Below are 19121 nucleotides of genomic sequence, written 5' to 3' on the forward strand. Positions count from 1 at the left end.
TGTTGTATTTATTGTTGTATGCTGTTAGTGGAAAGGAAACGACCTTGAGACCGCATGCCCGGCACCCACAGTTCCTTCCCCTCAACTAGTCCTGCTTGTCCATTCAGTCTTCCTTCCTTGGATTTAGAGCTGAAACCCTTTCATTCATATTTTAAGTCTGTTTGTTTCTTTCTGCAAGGTTTGGAGAGGAGAAAGCAAATATGGAGGTGTACTTCATGCAGTGTAGTGTTGTGAAAATGTCACCTGTCCTCATACACTTGTGGACATCTACATACCTCTCACTCCACAGGGCCCTGTAGAGTGTGTGATGGGGCTGCGAGAGCTTGGAGGACTGGTTGAGCCTCTTGCCTTAGCCTCTATTCACAGGTGACCGACCCTGTGTGCCTCTGTCTGTGCCAGCTGCCCACTTGCCTTGTCCTCTCTGCACATTTCCCCTCTTCTTGTGGGGCAGGGGGCCCAGCTACTTGTTAAGGACAGTACTTATGGTGTTTGTCAAGGAACATGTGTTTCCAGATCCAACACCCTGCCCCTGCCCTTGTGGTTTCCAGGAGAGGAACTTGGTCTCAGAAGGAGGAGCAGCCAATGAGAACAGGAGCCTCCGTGTGAGCCGGGCCAGCACCAGAGTCCCAGTGCAGAGCGCTCTTGTTAAAGGGCTCCCGCCGAGGTTTTGTGTGCAGGAGAATGCACCCCTTTACTATACACCTTGTTTCTGAGTCTACGTTGGCAAGGGTCACTGTGTGGAGGCAGGGGCATAGTGGAGGGCTGCTTTGGGTGGCTTGGGCGTTGGGAGGAGACTTGGCTACAGTGATGCACAGAGGTATCTCTGTACTTGCCAGGCAGAGACTATGGCCTCTCCTTCAGGTGACACTGCTTAGTCCCAAGGCAGATGTTCGTTGAACCATTAAAATCAGATATGTGATTGAGTGAGGGCCCTAGAGAGTTGGAGAGAGGCCTAGAGCATTAGACTCTGATCCTTAACAGCACAGAAGGGAGCCTTCCCGCCAGGCTTCCGAGGTGGCGGCACCTCACAGGGATGTTCCCAGGGCTTTTGTGGGCGTCTCCTCACTCATTTCCCAGAGCTCCCTCTGAAGCCCATTGGCCACAGCAGGTCTGACTCACGGTGGCCCTGTTTCTAGAAGGCCCATGCTTGTGACTCCTAAAATAGAGAGTGCTGGTGGAAGGGCAGAAGCAGAGCAGACTCAGGCTCCTCCCCATTGGTCTTCCACACAGCTTCTGTGAATGCTAGCTTCAGCAGCCAGCAAAGAGTGGTGCTCCCAGTGCAGTGACCGCGACAGCACATCCCAGTTCACCCCTGGATGCGGCTCTTTCTCCCACCCAGTTTAGGATCCATTTTCATACTTGCTTGCAACATTTGGAAGAAATCATACTCTTGTAATCAGGCAGGCCTAGTTGTGTGTATTTTCTTTGAAACAGTCTCTACTGTCTTAGGAAAAAGTGATTATTCTCCCTCCCTCACAGGGCCAGCTCATTGGCCTGCTCATCTCAGGCCATCCTGTGGTTTCCTGAGCCGAAAGTGTTGAGGAGCATTTTGCCTGGAAGGCGCCCAGGGCTGCATCTGGGCTTTTCCTTACCCTCTCTGGGAGTGCCCCTCCCCCTCCCCTGTAAGACCAGACTCTTGTAATGAGCAGAGAAAGACGTGGGGTTGTTCTGTGGGTCTGATAACAGCTGCCACGCTCTTAAGGAATTACATCATGAGAACTGCTTTTACTCTTGCATTGTTTGGGTTTCCAGGAGGGTTGGCAGCAAGAGTGTGTGCCTGTGTATGCAGGAGATGGGGTGGGGGAGGGTTGAGAGGTAAAGAGGTCGAGTGAGGGAGGGAAGAATGGGGTTTTGTGTGTACAGGCTGCTATGTCCAAACTAAGAAGCAGATACTGCCTTCCCGACGGATACAGAGAGTGCAGACGTGAAAACATAATAGTTTAATCCCTCTCCCTCAGGCACTGTATTCACATCTGCAAAATGCTGTCTTAGTATTGCTATTGCTGTGAAAAGACACCATGACCATGACAACTCTTAGAAGGAAAACATTTGTTTGGGGCTGGCTTACAGTCCAGAGGTTTGGTCCATTATCATCATGGCGGGAAGCATGGCAGCGTGCAGGCAGACATGGTGCTGGAGGAGCTGAGACTTCTGCATTCTGACCCACAAGCAGTGGGAAGAGAGAGACACTGGGCCTGGCTTGACTGCCTGAAACTTCAAAGTCCACACCTAGGAGTACACTTCCTCCAACAAGGACATGTCTCCTAAGAGTGCCACTCCCTATGAGCTTATGGGGGCCATTTTCATTCAGACCACCACAAACGGGTTTTACAGAATACACATAAATCCTGGCTCCAAAGCCTGGGGCAAAGCCTCTGTGTAACAGATTGTGGCAGAGGCATTGAGGACCAAGCTGTATCTGTGATCCTTAGGGTCCAGGACTGGAATCCTCTGCACAGAACAAGGGTTGGTGAACACTTCACTTCTGACAGATGAGGGAGAGCAGAGGCAGGCACTGATGCTGTGGCCACACAGGCTTCCTTTCCCAGCACCTGCTGAGGAGGTGAGAAGGGGCCTCTGCTGTGCGCCATAGGTACCCAGTGCCCATGTTTTCTGCTGTGCTCGCATGCTCGAGGCCCCACCTCCCATCTCCTGACCTGGAAGACCCCTCCTCATGCTTCACACCAGCACTGTGGCTCTTCTGAGTGGGCCCATATTGGCCCTTTTAATGCCCTAGTTACACACTTCATGCTCAGGAAAACTAGACCTGCCCCATTCCTTCAGAGTCCATGCATGCTGAGCTGGGACAAGACTCAGAGATTAGAATTTTCTGCTCTCCTCCTGGACTTGAGTTCTGTTTCCAGCCCCACAACTGCTTGTAACTCTAGCTCTAAAGGACTCTGCTCTCTTCTAGCCTCTGAGGGTATATCTGAGTATACACAGGGTGTGTGTGCGCATGCACACACACAGACACACACACACAGACACACACATACAGACAGATAGACACACACACACACACACACACACACACACACACACACACACACACACACAAAATAGAAATAAAATTGAAATGGAATTTGCTACCACTTGTTCACAATCTTGAATTTAAGGATTCCCAGTACCTCCATCGAGAACCTGTAACCCCAGCCCCTCACTCCCCCCTGTACTGCTCCATGCACCCCTCCCTGTAGTCTACGTGTCCTTCTACTGTGCCCTAGCCTGTCTGCCCACTGCTTCCTGCCAGGTCACAGCCCATGGCCTTTGACACAGGAGCTGTACTCAGCAGCCTCAGGACCTGACCTGGATGAGAGTTGTGTTGCTCTGTCCAATCGCTTCTGCCATTTTCTGCACATAGATTTATCTCGTTTGAGAGCTGCCGTCGTCAGCGAGGCTATTTCTGTCAAGACCTGTAGGGGTCAGTCCAGAAACAAGTATTTCTTTCTAGCTTCTGCCTTCTATGGAAAATATGATGGGCTTCAAATGGGCAGGACGTCTCACAAAGCATAGAACCCTAGGCATAGTGGTGCCTGCCTTTAATTCCAGTACTTGGGACATGAGTTCAAAGCTAGCCTGGTCTACACAGAAAAACCCATCTCGAAAAACAAAACAAAACAAACAAACAAAAAATAAAGCCAATTGTTTGCATAAGAAAAGAGAATAAGAATGTGTAAATAGAAGCTTGTAAGGGAAGGACACAATTAATGTTACAGTAAGTAATAACACTGACAGTAATATTACAGTAAGTCATAGCAGCTGACCTGGCCTGCATAAGTGTTTCACATGGCCTTCCTGTGCAGTGGTGGGAGGCAGTATCAGGATGCATATAAGCTCAGGTCCTGGGACACTGTCCAGGATTTGAACTTATGGGGCCTCAGTTTCCCAGAAATTCAAGTAGTTCCTACTGTCTGATCTGAGTGGTCTGTACCTCCTGGGGCTCTATGGTCAAGGTGTGAGTGATGCTTAACCAGTGCCTCCCTCAGGATGGGTGCTGACAATGGTGTGTAGAGTGCCCATCTGCAAATGGGGCTGGAGGAGAGGGTGGGGCTGGCAGGACATTCCTCCCTTTAACATTGTGTGTGTGTGTGTGTGTGTGTGTGTGTGTGTGTGTGCGCGCTTGAATGAGCACACATGTGCCATGGCATGCATGTGGAGGTCAAAGGACAACATTTTACAAAGTGGGTCCCAAGGATTGTACTTTGGTCCTCAGACTTGTTAGTAAGCACATGCCTTTGCCCACTGAGTCATTTCCTTGGCCATGACAGCATCCTTTGGAGGAAGCAGGGAGCCACCAGGACAACTTCAGAGTGTTCTGGTTTGGTCTGTACTCAGAAGGTTGGGGTCCAGGCCTGGTTGCCCTGAGGAGACCCACAGAGGGCCAGGCACATGCAGATAGGAGCAACATGTACCTCAGCCTTGAACTTGGAGCAGATTGGCTGGGCTGGTTTGAGGCAGCCTAAGAGGCGTGGCCTCAAATTGCTATGGCTGCGCCCTTGAGCTGGGTTTATTTTTCATCTTTTTTGGGACCCCTATTCTGTTGAAGGGCCCTGGGAGGAACCTTGGAGGGTTTTCCCTTGGTTCTGGGTCCCGTCTCTTCCATAGTAACTAACGTTCCCTTCTCAGTTTGTCACGGTGTTCACTCCGTCACTTCAAAGGGAATGGCAGGCAGGTCAGGTGAGGTCCCGTCATGCAGCGCAGGGTGCCTCATGCATTGCAGCTTAACAGTCCCAGGTCCCAGGTCCCACAGTTTTGGGCTTTCTTGTCATCGTTCAGATTTAGAACACTCTCATCACCTCAAAAGCACTCTGTGTCTGTGTGCAGTCTTTTGCCACAGGCACTTTTCCCCTATAAATTTGCCATTTCTGGGAATTTCCTAAAATGGAATCACACTGTACATTCCTTTGAATCTGACTGTTTTCACTAGTGTAGTGTTTTTGAGGTTTGATCATATTGTGGCTTGTGGTAGCATCTCATTTCTTTTCATAGCTGAGTAGTAGCATGCTGTGTGGTTAGCTCACACTGCCTTGGCGTTCGCTGAGTGATAGGTAACTGACTTGGTTCCAGGCTGGCTATGGGGAGTAATGCTGTGATAGGCATCCTCTGTGAGTCTGCGGATGTGTTCCTTCTCTGTAGTAGACACCTGGGAATCAGATCACAGGGCGGTTTTTAACCAGTCAAGAAGCTACCAAATTGTGTTCTGAATAGCACCAGCAATGCCCAAAGACTTCACCCACCCCCACCAGACCCCCCCAAAACATTAGATATAGTCTAGCTTGGTTTGGGTTTTGTTGTCCTAGTTTTGGCTATCCTGTTTGGTCTTAAGTTGTGTCTTTGTGGTTTGGTTTGTGTTTCCTTGAGGGCTTTCCCCTTATTTGTTTGTGTGTGTGTGTGTGTGTGTGTGTGTGTGTGTGTGTGTGTGTGTGTGTGTGTACATCAGTGTATGCATGCATGCATGAATGTGCATACATATGTGGAGCCCATGGAGCCCCATGGAATTGGATCCCTGAAGCTAGAATTACAGGTAGTTGTGAGCCATCTGAATGGGTCTTAGAAATAGACTTGTGTCCTTTGGAAAGAGCAGTGCATGCTCCTAACCTCTGAACATCTCTGTAGCCCCTCCAGGGTGGACTTTCTCATCTGCCAGGTTCACCATGCCCTGAGTCAAGTTTATCACTTTCCTGCCAGACCTCTTCCACCTCTATGTCCCTTCCCTGATGACAGCTACATCATCCCTCAGTACTTGCCATAAATGGCTGGATCTAGTCTGCTTCTCTCACCTGTGCTGCATTATTTTCTGTGGGTTCTGTTCTTGCTGTCTCCCAGCCATCTTACCCCTTGCAACCCCAGCTCAAAGGCACCCACTGTCTGGTAAGTGCTGTGCCTAGATCTCCCTGCTCTTCTGCTGAGAAGCTGCTGGTGACTTTCAGTGTTCTGGGAGGCGATAGATACTCTGTGCACATAAGCAGTCCAGGCAGAATAACCAGACCAGATCTTCAGGTGGCTCTTGGGACATACTGCTGCTGGATAGAATAAGCATATGCACCAGAGCATGACCTCTATGAGTCTCAGTTTTCCTCCATAGGAAATGGGCAGAATTAAAGGCCTCCCTTGGGATAGTGGAAGGGAGATGAGTTGGAGGAATTCAGCACATGATCCTTGGTGAAAACTTCGTGGGATCAGCTGTGATAGCACAGTGCGGTGTCTGGTTTCTTCACCAACCTTCATCTCATTTGGAATTACACATTCTGGGGCTTGCGAGGGCCAGGCACCCTGGGATGGTTGCAGAGGTGGGACCCAGTGATCTGCAAGGGGCAGGATGGTCGGGCATAGATGTGAGTGAGCACTACCAGAAGAGCTAAGGAAGCAGAATCCATTCAGCTGTTGGACGCCAGTATTTGTCTAAAAAATGCTGCCTTCTGTATGAGCTCACTAATGGCCCAGACACACCATTTTCCATGGAGGGAAACAGGCACAGGCTCTAGCCTGAGCTTGAAGGCTACCAGTTCCTACCTTTCTGATGGCGTGGTCCTATGGGCTCAGAGCAGGGTTTTATGGATTCCTTTGCCTTACAGGACCTCTCAGGCAGGTTATGTCACCAGCAGAGGTAGCGCCGAAGTTCCCTGCGGCCTGGAGACTATGTACAAGAGGAATGGTCTGATGGCTAGCGTGTTGGTCACCTCTGCCACTCCACAGGTATGAGGGCTATGGGAGGGTAGCAGGAGGAAAAGGTCACGACATGGGGCCCTGGCCATGAATACAGGCCTTCTTAGGTCCCACCACTCCAGACGAGCAGTCTAGGAGACAGTTAGCCCTGTGGATGGCAGTGTTTTCTGAAGTTGTTCTCTTCAAAGAAAGACAAATACCTGTTCAGTCCAGCCATGGCAAGTGCTATGTTCAATTTTGGTGGCAAGAAGGGCTCAGATCTTTCTCAGAAAAAGCTACTGTTAATTATAAAGAAGCTGCATTCCAAGATGAGGTCAGACAGAAGCTGGTCCAGCTGGCCCATACTTACCTACCTACTTCTTAGGAGATGGCCTCGAGGACCAGTGGCCTGGACGGCCTGGGCAGGCGCTCTGTGTGCGGTTTGGGATTGCTTTCCAAGCTCAATAATGACACAGTCACCCAGGAGGGGGTGCCATTGCAGGCTGGTGCCACTGTGTCTGGGGTGTCGTTCTGGCCCCTCAGCATGTGGGTGAAGCAGGGTTGAGTCTGAGCTTCCCACAGGCAGTTCTGAAGTGACCTCAGATTAACTAACCAGAGTCCAGGGAATCATTTTCTTATCAGGGTTTCAAACATTTTTTCCTTGGATTTATCTCTAGTCTTGAAATCAAAAACTTCTGGATGCCTTTAAAGACTTTAAAATTTTATTTTAAATTATATGTGCATGTTCACATGACTGCAGTGCACATGGAGGCCAGAGGAGGGCAGCCCCTGGAGTTGGAGTTATAGTTATGGGTGCTGGGTAAACTGCAGGTTTTTGTCCTTAACCACTGGGCATCTCTCCAGCCCAGTGATGCTGTTCTCTAGGAGGCCAGAGTCGGTCCATGGAGCGCTGAGTCATCCTCATCACCACAATCACTCACCTGCAGATAGGTTTGGGGCAGCTTTGATTCAACAGGTACCCTTTACCTGAGGGTTTGGAGTGTTAAAGAAATGCCCTAAGGCCTGATGTCCCAGGAGCAGATTACAGTACAGAGGAGCCACACTTCTCTTTGTGTCTATAACCTGCACTCTCTCTAGAGTGAAGCATCCTTCTTTGGCGCGCGTGCGCGTGTGTGTATAGATGTGTATAGTCATATGCTACTCTGTGCATGTTCAACCCTGTATGCATGGGACTACCACTGTGCATAAAAAAATGTTCAGAAAAAAAATCAGTCCTGCACCAGGTATGTGCAGACTGTCAGGTCATTGTTCTCTAAAGGACAGCAGTGACTGTTTGCACAGCATTGATTTTTGTATTAGGTATTAGTCATCGGAGAGGCCCCGGAATATGTGGAACTACACATGTAGGCTCTCTGTATACATGTAGGCTCTGTATACACATGAGGGTCTATATACACATGTGGGTCTATATACACATGTAGGCTCTGTGCTAAGCATTATATGCATGGAGTTTGAGCACTTACAGATTTAGTGTTGTTCAAGGCCTCCATGTATGTGGCTATAAGTTTTTGGAATGAATACATGCCTGTAAAATTGAGGTGCTTAGCAACCCCATGTGTCTGAATGGCGTGTTCACTTCCACGCATACCCAGGTCACCATAGTTCAGTATTTTGCATGCTCCTCGGGCTCTCTCATTCCACAGTAACCCTGTCAGCTATGCACCCTTTTGTCAGATTTTGGATGAGGAACCCAAAGCACAGAGGGGAGAAGAAACTGTGGCTCCTTCTTCTGGGCAGGAGGTCGTTGAAACCCACTCTTCCTGACTTTTGAGTTGGTGTCCTTAACATACTGCCCTGTCAGCCTGACTGGGCCATGTCTTGAAGCAGGTGAAGCTTATAGATATAGATCTTGGCCAGTTCTAGCTGCACAGGGCCAGTCTCCTTCTCCTCAGCTTTCTTCAGATTAGATTATTCTCAGGGTACAAAGCCTTCCTCCATTAAAGGAACTTTTGAAATAACACCTGTCGCACACCCCGAGCCAGCATGTCTGGGGAGGGAGGTGGTGGCAGTGGTGGTTTTGGCTTGCTTAGTAACCTGTACTGCTGTTCTAGGATTTGGGATTTAAGAGTATGATTTTGTATTTGATGAGACATGGCAAGATGAAGTGAGTGCCTGAGGCCAGGTGGCCTGGCATTTCATCCAGGCCTGTGTGCTTGCAGAGCACAGGGCACTGTCCTCTGAGGCCAGATGGCGTTTCAGTGTGGGAGACTCACCTGTAGACACCTCAGGCCCAGGCATCGAGGTGGCTGCTTGCATTTCTTCTCAGCTCTCTGCCCTTACACTGTCCTAACTGTTAGCTTTCTTCCGTGTTCCAGTAAGACTGCAACATTTTCCCAGATCCGGCCATCTTAGAAACTGAAATAAAGAAAAAATTAACAAAAGCAGATTCTTTCACCCCTACTCTAAGGTGGTGGAATGAGCAGAAAGTACATGATTTGAGAGGAATAAAACCATTTATGGTCAGGCACAGGTTTGGGTGGGAAGCATGCCGGAGTACCCAGGAGGAACTTGAGGGAATTCAGTCACATTAAAGGCGTGTCCAACTTTATGTACCTTCCCCCGGGTGGGCACCATGACCTCTGTCCAGATTGGGGCGTTTCCCCTTGTTCCCTGTGGGAGGCCCCTGTCCTCCCCTGCAGGACTCTGTAACCCTTACAGGGACCCTGCTCCCTGCCACTGCTGAGTCTCCACAGTTATCCCTCAGCTCACAGCCAAGCTTGTGTGTGCGGCCACCCTCTGAGCCAGAGATCCCACGCCTCTTACCATGTCCTGCCCTTACTTAGCTAGGAAGAAGGTGAACTGAAAAATGGCTCCCAAGTTAAGAGTGTTGGCTGAGCTTGCAGAGGGCCTGCGTGTGCCTCCCAGCACCCGTGTCAGGCAGCTCACAACTGCCTGTAACTCCAGCCCCAGGGGAGCTGAGGCCTTCAGGCCTCTCTGAGCACCCATGTACACATGGCACACGTACATATGCATAAACGAAATGAATCTTTAAAAGGAAAAAAAAAAAACAGAATGGAGAGCTCCCCAGGTCCCAGTCTAGAGGCCTTTTCTGAGTGAGAATTAGGCTAGGGCACCTCTCTCACTTCTGGGGTGCTGGGGACAGAACTGGACATTGAACATGTAAGGCGAGTGTTCTGCACTGAGCCGCAGTCCAGCCTTGGGCTCTGACTCTCCTGTCATTACACTGCTGGCCAGAAGCAGTAAGGGTAATGATCCAACCCATTTTGGGGGTTCAGATAGAAAATTGGGTTCACATTCTGGCTTTTGGCTTCATGGGTAAGAAAGCTTGGAGACATAGCATCAGCTCAGCTTGCTTATCTGTATAATGGGCATCATAGCGTGTATAGGTAGAGAGAGAGCTAAGGCGGTATATGTAGTGTTTCAGAGCCTAGCACAGAGCAAAAGACAAGCAGCAGACATCTTTGATCATGTGAATGTGTCACTCACCGTCTCCTCTCTGGGGTGGTTTGGGGTGGCAGCAGCCTTAGGCCAGGTCAACCAGGTGGCATATCTCTTTGCCTTCTCCATAGGGCAGCAGCAGCTCCGACTCGCTGGAGGGCCAGAGCTGTGACCATGCCAGCAAGAGCTACGATGCTGTCGTCTTCGACGTTCTGAAAGTGACTCCCGAGGAGTTTGCCGTAAGTGACATGGAACTGGTGGGGACAGTGATGCTGTCACAGGGTGCAAAGGGAGTCACAGGTTGGGAATGCCGCATATGTACACAGTAGGAGAGCATGTGATGAATAAGGGATGCTTTTGGTTTACCGTTGGCCACTTTGGGAAGCACACAGAGCAAGACAAGGAGCAGGGCTCAGCCCAGTTTACAGAGCACACACAGCACATTTGGTGAAGATTTGGACCTGCTGCTGACATGTCCAGAAAGCCAGCCACATTGCTCACTACACTCTCCAGCTGTGGACACGGCGTGTGATGAGTTTCCCTCCTTTCCGTTTACTCCCACCGTCTGTATGTTTATGTACCACCTCCTGCAGCCTGTGTTTGGCTGCTGGTCTGACAAGACATGATCCCTTAGTGGAGCAGAGCTGGCCTCCCATGATGCTTCCATCCCTTGGGGAATGCTGGCACTGGGTGACTTCGAGCCTGACTCTGAGCACTGTTCAAGGGCCGCGTTTCTCTGCAGACCCATGGCTGTTCCCTGACAAGCCCACTTCTTCCTGGTCTCCCACCATATGGAGGGTCCATGTCAACTACAGGGCCGTGCCATGCAGCTGTGCCATCCTGAGCTTCCATATTCATTTAGTCGGGTTCTGCAGGGCCTCAGTATGTCTAAAAGTTTAGAGTGATGGCTCAGTAGTGAAGAGGGTAAAGTGTGTATTGCTCTTGTAGAGGATCCAAGTTCTGTTCCCATACCCATGTCAAGTGGCTAGTTCACAACTCTCTGTAACCAGCGTCCCAGGGAATCCAGCTCGGGCTTCTGTAGGAACGTCCTCTATGCTGCCCACACAATACTTTAAAGCGAATCCTCAGCAAGAGTCCGTTCTCATTCCAGTGGCTCCTTGCTCCAGCTTTCCTCCTGATGCCCACAGTGTCCTACCCCAGAGTCTGGCCATGCTTTCTCCTGCCCTTTCCCCTGCCTCTGCAGCTATATTCTAGCCACCTTTTCAAACCCCTCTCAGAGCCTCTGGCCTCAGCCTAGCTGTGCCCTCAGCCTTTGGTCACATTAGTCCTCTGTGAGGGCTTGCCTTGGGCTAGCAGGGCCTTCATCTCTCTCTCCTTCTGCGTGTGCTTTTCAGAACAGCAGTTATTACTTGATGTAACATTGATGTGTGACCTGATTTATCACTTGTGTTTCCTGCACTGGAGGATGAACTTAGGGACAAGGCCTGACTTGTCTTTCAATTTTTGTGTCCAAAATGTGCTGATGGAAGGCGCTTACTAAACATATGGACTGAAAGAATTCAGTCCTCACAACAGTGAGGTGAGGCATCCTGTCTGACCTCCTGTGGTGGTTTGAATGAGAATGGCCCCAATAAGCTCATATATTTGAATATTTGGCTGAGTCAGTGGAACTGTTTAGGAAGTATTAGGAGGTGTGGCCTTGTTTAGAGGGGGCGTGTCACTAGGGATGGTGTTGAGGTTTCAAAAGCCCTTGCCAGGCCTTGTCTCTCTCTGCTTGCTGCCTGAGGTTCAGGCTACTGCTCCATAGCATGCTTACCTGCCACCATGTTCCCCACTAACCATCTGAAACTATAACTAAGTCCTCCCAAGTAAATGTTTCTTTTTTTTATAAGTTGCCTTGGTTATGGTATCTCCTCAGAGCAATAGAACAGTAACAGAGTTGGCACCCAGGCACTGGGGTATTACTGTGATGTTGTGAGGTATCCACCGAGAAGGTCACTTGGACACAGTGGTTCAAACCAGTGGAAAGTCTTTATTAGCTGGCCTGCCTAGGCGTTTGGGACCTGAGTACAGTCCCAAGTCTTCTCAAGGTGAGATTTTAAGCACAAAAGTTAGATCTTGGGTTGACATATTCAGTTAACAAGATCAGTTAGCTAGAAGCAGAATTACAGAAACCAAAAAAAAAAAAAAACAAACAAAAAACAAAAAAAACCCAAACAAACAAACAAAAAAAAAAAAACAAAACAAGGTTAGTACATTCAGGGACTTTCCCAGGACTTTGATGGATTAGGTCTTTGTTCTTGGGTTTTTTGTTTGTTTGTTTTTTGTTTTTGTTGTTGGTGTTTTTTTGTTTTGTTTGGTAGGGTTGCTGTCTACGTGCAGATTCCCAGGTCTTAATGATACATCCCCCATGGTGTCAGTTGTGCTGAAGTCTGGGAGCCTGCTAATGTCTGGCTTAGGATACTGTTTTTGGAGAAATTTGGAAGACTTCGTGACTTGGGACTAGAAAGCTATAAGAAGGCTCAGTGAACCATCCTGGGGAGCATGGGAGGCACAGCAGTGTGGGCTGCGGAGGCCTGGCATGTGAGAGGCTTCAGAGGGGGTAAGAGCACTGAGACCTTTCTTCTGATTTTGCCAAAGAATGTGGCCACTTTTTGTCTTTGTCCAGAATTTTGCCAGGTGCAAAATTGTAGAGTTTTGGATGAATGTTGGCAGAGATTTTAAGACAGCTTAGTGTACTGACTGTGTCACATGGTTATCAGTGGTCACTCTTGTCCAGATGTACAACGAAAAGGAGCAAATGTAGCAAAAAGACATACAAAATGTCCAGTTTGGGGAGAAAAAGAGATGTTGGAGCCACATCCTGTGCTTGGGAGATGAGAAGTTTAAAGAAAGGCCCCAAGCTAACTAGGCTAAAGGGGCAGCACCTCTGGGTAAGACCCGCTCAGCTGATCTGCAGCTGCTAAGAAGGAGCTTTGTAGGGAGGAAACCTTCAACAGGTGAGAGTTTATGCCAGATTCCCTCCCTGGCAAACTAAAGGATCTGGCAGCTTTGACCTTGTGGTTCTGGATTCAGTCAAGAAGGATACCAGAAAGGGGTTATGAAATCTTCCTCCCAGGTTAGGGGAAGCCTCTGAGGCCAGGCATGTGTCAGGGTAGTTCCTTCCTGGAGGCCAGAGAGGCCATTGCATGAAGCTGTGAAGGGTTAGCCTCGATTGCATTAGAGACCCTGCTGGATGCTGGAGGTGCCAGAATTGTGGGATCCCTGGCAGAGGGCAGACAGGGTGTGGAACAGGAGTGGGAGATGTCAAAAGTCATCTAAGCCGGGGTTGGGGATTTAGCTCAGTGGTAGAGCGCTTGCCTAGCAAGCGCAAGGCCCTGGGTTCGGTCCCCAGCTCCGAAAAAAAGAAAAAAAAAAAAAAAAAAAAAGTCATCTAAGCCTTGGACATCTGATATGGAGATGTAGAATTGAAGTTTCCTATGCTGGTTTTCAGTCTCGTTTTGGTCCAGTATTTCCTATCTTTCTTTTCGGAATGGAAATGTATATGCTATGCCATTGTACGTTGGAAGTCTGTGATCTGCTTTTGGATTTTCCAGTGGTTACAGTTAAGAGGTTGCCTTGAGTCTCAGAAGAGACCTTGGGCTCTGGACTTTTAAACAATGTTAAAACCATGGAAGTCTGTGGGGACTTTTGAAGTTGAACTAAATGCATTTTGTGGCTACAAGCCACACAATAGAATTAGAATGTGGTGGTTTGAACAAGAATGCCCCTCCCCACCAAACCAGGTCATGTATTGAAAGTTTTGTTTCCAGTTCATAAAGGATTAGGAAGTGTGGCCTGTTGGAAGAGGCATATTGCTGGAGGTAGTCTTTGAGGTTTCAAAAGCCCGTGCCAGCCCCAGTCTCTCTCTGCCTGTTGTCTGAGGACCAGGATGTAAGCACGGAGGTAAGCGGAGGTACTGTTCCAGCGTCATGCCTGCCTGCCCGCCTGCTACCCTGTTCCCCACGTTACAGTCATAGACTAACCCTCTGAAACTGTAAGCAAGCCCCTCGTTGTAGGCTTTTTATAATAAGTTGCCTTCATTTGTCATGGTGTTTTATCACATCAATAGAACCATAGCTGATGCTCTTATAGAGAGACTGAAGCCCTAGAGGTCAGTGTTCTTTTGTACATCATCCGGCCAGCGCTAGCTCGAAGCCATCGCCCCATGATGTCCACTACAGTGGGTTAATCTGTCTGTGATGGCACCTGACTTCACAGGTTCATAAGCTTTTCCCAGTTTCCTTTTCCCAAAGGCCTTGTACATCAGTGCCATTGTTTTTCCAGTCCGCTTTGTTATCCTGGTCTACTAAGGAGTCAGCACCTGGAGAGGAAGCCCCCTTTCTATATGTGCTGTGGCTAACTACACCAGAGCCGCACCGCTAGTTACTCAGGAGATATCACCCAGACTAGCTATGTCTTGTTTTTCCTCTCCTCTCCTCTCCTCCCCACTCCTTCCTCTTTCTCCTTTTTCATTTTGGTTGGTCTTGGTTAGATGTTGGGACTAGGGGTTAAGGATTAGGGTGTTATGCCCAAGTTTCAGGTACCCAAACACCACCAAGGAGCCAATTCCTATAGAAAACGCACAAGGGTCTTTACTAGGAGCTTGTAAACTAGACCTAAACTCCCACCATTGCAGCGGGTTAAAATGAGAGCCCCCAGTCTAGGGTTCAGGGTTTTTTTTTTTTATTGTGGTTACAACAAACATGGGCAGTTTCCATATTGGTCAGCAAGCTAATATTTTAACATAATCTGCAGGAATCCAACAGGGGGAGAAAACACCTGACAAACAGGACAGCTAAGTTATCTATGTACCTCGACCCTTCTCTTGTAGTTTGACTGGCTGTTGCTAACAGGACTGGGTTGCCACAGGAGACTTGCTCAGAAAGACTGTGATTTTCTACCTGGGATTGGAGTTTAGCCCCAAATGGAGTTTCCTCAAAAACAGACTTGGTTGGTGTGATGGTTTGTATATACTTAGCCCAGGAAGTGTTATTATTAGAAGGTGTGTCCTTGTTGGAGTAGGTGTGTCACTGTGGGGTGGGCTTTAATACCCTGTCTTAGCTGCCTGGAAGTGAGTCTTCTGCTAGCGGCCCTCAGATGAAGATGTAGAACTCTCAGCTCCTTCTGAACCATGCCTGCCTGACTGCTGCCATGCTCCTGCCTCGATGATACTGGATTGAATCTCTGAACCTGTATGCCAGCCCCAATTAAATGTTGTCCTTCTGAGAGTTGCCTTGGTCATGGTGTCTCTTCACAGCAGTAAAACCCTAACCAAGACAGTTGGGTTTTACAAGGGGTTTGTTCATTTTCAAATCTCCAGGAACCATGTTTTAAACGAGAGTTGAATTAATTCTCTTTAATTAAAAGTGTACATGAGAAATCTCAAAACCACTGACATGTTTTTGACATGTCATGACATGTGACATAATTGCTACATGCTGCTAATACATAAGCCAGCCACAGAGTTAGAAAAGGTTCCCTGGAGCTGGCAGAGTGGAGCACACTTTAAATCTTCACTCTCAGGAGGCAGAGGCAGACAGATCCCCGTGAGTTGGAGGACAGCCTGGTCTCCATAGTGAGTTTCAGGACAGCCAGGCTACACAGTGAGACTGGATCTAATTAACAGAAAGAAAGGGTCCATGAAAGTGTGGGGGTCCATATAACAGTTACAGGGGGTGTGTGTACGTGTGTGTGTGTGTGTGTGTGTGTGCACATGACAGCAGCATGTGAATCCTCTCTGTGTGTGTGTGTGTACATGACAGCAGCATGTGAATCCTCTGTGTGTGTGTGTGTGTGTACATGACAGGAGCATGTAGATCCTCAGTGTCTCTGTGTGTGTGTACATGATAGAAGCACAGCACGTGGATCTTTAGAATATATGTGTGCACATGTTGTGTGTCTGTACATATGACATGAACATGTGGATCCACAGAATATGTGTATGTGCACATGACAGAGCATGTTGACCCACAGTGTGTGTGTGTGTGTGTGTGCGCACATGACAGCAGCATGTGGATCCTCAGAGTGTGTGTGTGCACATGATAAGTGCATATGGAGTCACAGAATGTGTGTTTGTGTGTGCATATGTGTGCACGTGACAGCAGCATGTTGACCCACAGAGTGACAGTGTGTGCGTGTGTGTGGACATGACAGTAACATATGGATCTACAGAATGTGTGTGTGTGTGTGTGTGTGCATATGACAGCAGTATTTGAATCCTCAGAGTGTGTGTGTGTTGTGTACATGACAGCAGCTGCAGCCCGCATTCTGGAAGGACATAACAGTCATTAGAACACAAATGCTTTAGTGGAGGAAACTTTTGTCAGAGTATGTGAAGAGATCAAATAACCTAAGTAGAATGACAGAAATGTCAGGAGGAAATCCAGCATTAGCAGGAATTAGTTGTCCCTGGCCAACCTTACCTTTTTCTATTTTTTTAAAAGTCAGGCACTTAATGTATAGTCCTGGTTTTCCTGGAACTCACTCTGTAGACCAGGCTTCGGAATCAGAGACCCACCTGCCTCTCCCTCCCAAGTGCTGGAATTAAAGGTGTGAGCCACTCTGCCCATCTTCATTCACTACTTTTAATAGATGTATATGTAACATTCAGATGTTTGAAGAACCATGATTTTAAAACCAAATCCATATTTCAAAATTTTGCTGCTATAGCCTTTGGTCCAATATCTAGCCACACTTGTGTCTGTGTCTCTGTTGTATATGTGTCTGTGTTGTGTGTGTGTCTGTGTTGTGTGTGTCTCTGTTGTGTGTGTGTCTGTGTTGTGTGTGTGTGTGTGTTGTGTGTGTGTGTGTGTGTGTGTGTGTGTGTTGTGTGTGTGTGTGTGTGTGTTGTGTGTTGTGTGTGTGTCTGTGTTGTGTGTGTGTCTGTGTTGTGTGTGTGCCTCTGTTGTGTGTGTGTCTCTGTTGTGTGTGTCTGTGTTGTGTATGTGTCTGTGTTGTGTGTGCCTCTGTTGTGTGTGTCTGTGTTGTGTGTGTGCCTCTGTGTGTGTGTGTGTCTCTGTTGTGTGTGTGTGTGTCTCTGTTGTGTGTGTGTCTCTGTTGTGTGTGTCTGTGTTGTGTGTGTGTCTGTGTTGTGTATGTGCCTCTGTTGTGTGTGTCTCTGTTGTGTGTGTGTGTGTTTTGTGTGTGTGTGTGTTGTGTGTGTGCGTGTGTTGTTGTGTGTGTGTCTGTTGTGTGTGTGTCTGTGTGTGTGTGTGTGTGTGTGTGTGTTGTGTGTGTGCCTCTGTTGTGTGTGTGTCTCTGTTGTGTGTGTCTCTGTTGTGTGTGTGCCTCTGTTGTGTGTGTGTGCTGTGTGTGTGTGTCTCTGTTGTATATGTGTCTGCCTCTGTTGTGTGTGTGTCTCTGTTGTGTATGTGCCTCTGTTTTGTGTGTGTGTCTGTTGTGTGTGTCTCTGTTGTGTGTGTGTCTCTGTTGTGTGTGTGTCTGTGTTGTGTGTGTGTTTTGTGTGTGTGTTGTGTGTGTGTCTGTTGTGTGTGTCTCTGTTGTATATGTGTCTGTGTTGTGTGTGCGTCTCTGTTGTGTGTGTGTCTCTGTTGTGTATGTGCCTCTGTTGTGTGTGTGCCTCTGTTGTGTGTGTGTCTCTGTTGTGTGTGTGTCTGTGTTGTGTGTGTGTCTCTGTTGTGTGTGTGTGTCTCTGTGTGTGTGTGTGTCTGTGTTGTGTGTGTGTCTCTGTTGTGTGTGTGTCTGTGTTGTGTGTATGTCTCTGTTGTGTATGTGCCTCTGTTGTGTGTGTGCCTCTGTTGTGTGTGTGTCTGTTGTGTGTGTGCCTCTGTTGTGTGTGTGCCTCTGTTGTGTGTGTGTCTGTGCTGTGTGTGTGTCTCTGTTGTATATGTGTCTGTGTTGTGTGTGTGTCTCTGTTGTATATGTGTCTGTGTTGTGTGTATGTCTCTGTTGTGTATGTGCCTCTGTTGTGTGTGTGCCTCTGTTGTGTGTGTGTCTGTGTTGTGTGTGTGTCTCTGTTGTGTATGTGTCTGTGTTGTGTGTGTGTCTCTGTTGTGTGTGTGTCTGTGTTGTGTGTGTGTCTGTTGTATATGTGTCTGTGTTGTGTATGTGTCTCTGTTGTGTGTGTGCCTCTGTTGTGTGTGTGTCTCTGTTGTGTATGTGCCTCTGTTGTGTGTGTGTCTCTGTTGTGTGTGTGTTGTGGTTTGTCCTGAAGTTATCTGTATTTTGATGCTAATTCCACTGCCCCTAGGACAGCAGCCTAGTCAAGGACTCAGAACTCAGGTGACTTCACCAGGTCCTTTTCCCCATTGAATTTGTAAAGTACAGGTGAGGGGCAGGTACAGGAGAGAAGGAGGCCTGTCATTGGAGGAGAAGGAAGGATGGGCGGGAGAGAAGTTTGAAGGAAGAGGAGAAGGCTGGAAGAGACAGGAGAGATGGAGAGAGAGAGGGGAGAAGCCATGGCAGGGGATGTTAAGATTCCGCTCTGTGTATTTACAGGTTGTTATCAATGTTCCTAAGGGATGGATGGTACCGGGCCTTGTATGTTTAAGTGGGCAATTATATCTTATCAACTGAATCTAAGATTACTGTGTTGTGTGTTCTTTTATGTGAGGGTTTGAGTGTAGGAAAGTGTGCGGCTGGGCTGTGTTTCCGCCAAGATATCTAGCAGATATCTTGGGGCACCGCGGTGCGGACCTAGCGGGGGGAAAAAGACAACTATATCTTTTTTATTTTTATATTTTTACAACAACATGTATGTGCCTCTGTTGTGTTGTCACCTCGGTCTCTGTGAAAGTTCTGCATGACTGTGCTTCTCCTGCTTCTCTCAGGGTCCTGTCAGTGATGCGATCATTCTCTCTCTAGGAGATAATGTGTAAACCTAGGACGTGACCCGGCCGAGGGGAGCGTGCTGTTTAGCAGGATGGGAATAGTAGCAGCGTCATGCTCTGTGCGTCAGGTTGTGTTTCCTGAACTCAGTCGTTTGCTCTGAATTTAATGTTAGGGAAGGGAGGGTCCTCGTTGCTGTTAGTTGTAACTTCCATGGTCAAGGCCGCCCATGGCTGTGTTCACCATGGTTCTAATTACAGCTTCAG

The 19121-nt window shown here is 48.3% G+C and overlaps 1 protein-coding gene across 6 annotated transcripts in view; it reads left to right on the forward strand.

Annotated features, from left to right (window-relative positions):
- Ralgps1 (Ral GEF with PH domain and SH3 binding motif 1) overlaps positions 1–19121 on the forward strand; it is a 234415-nt gene that overhangs the window by 28698 nt on the left and 186596 nt on the right. For 5 of the 6 annotated variants that reach the window (XM_032902701.1, XM_032902700.1, XM_032902704.1 and 2 more), the window contains 2 exons: positions 6576–6696; positions 10197–10304. In XM_032902701.1, coding sequence (XP_032758592.1) covers positions 6640–6696; positions 10197–10304 — 165 coding nt within the window. In that variant the 5' untranslated portion in view covers positions 6576–6639. Of the gene's footprint in view, positions 1–6575; positions 6697–10196; positions 10305–19121 lie in introns of those variants that run through there. The other variant, XM_032902703.1, reaches the window with a different exon arrangement.

The sequence above is a fragment of the Rattus rattus genome, chromosome 5 (genome assembly GCF_011064425.1).
Source record: "Rattus rattus isolate New Zealand chromosome 5, Rrattus_CSIRO_v1, whole genome shotgun sequence".
Lineage (NCBI taxonomy): Eukaryota > Metazoa > Chordata > Mammalia > Rodentia > Muridae > Rattus > Rattus rattus.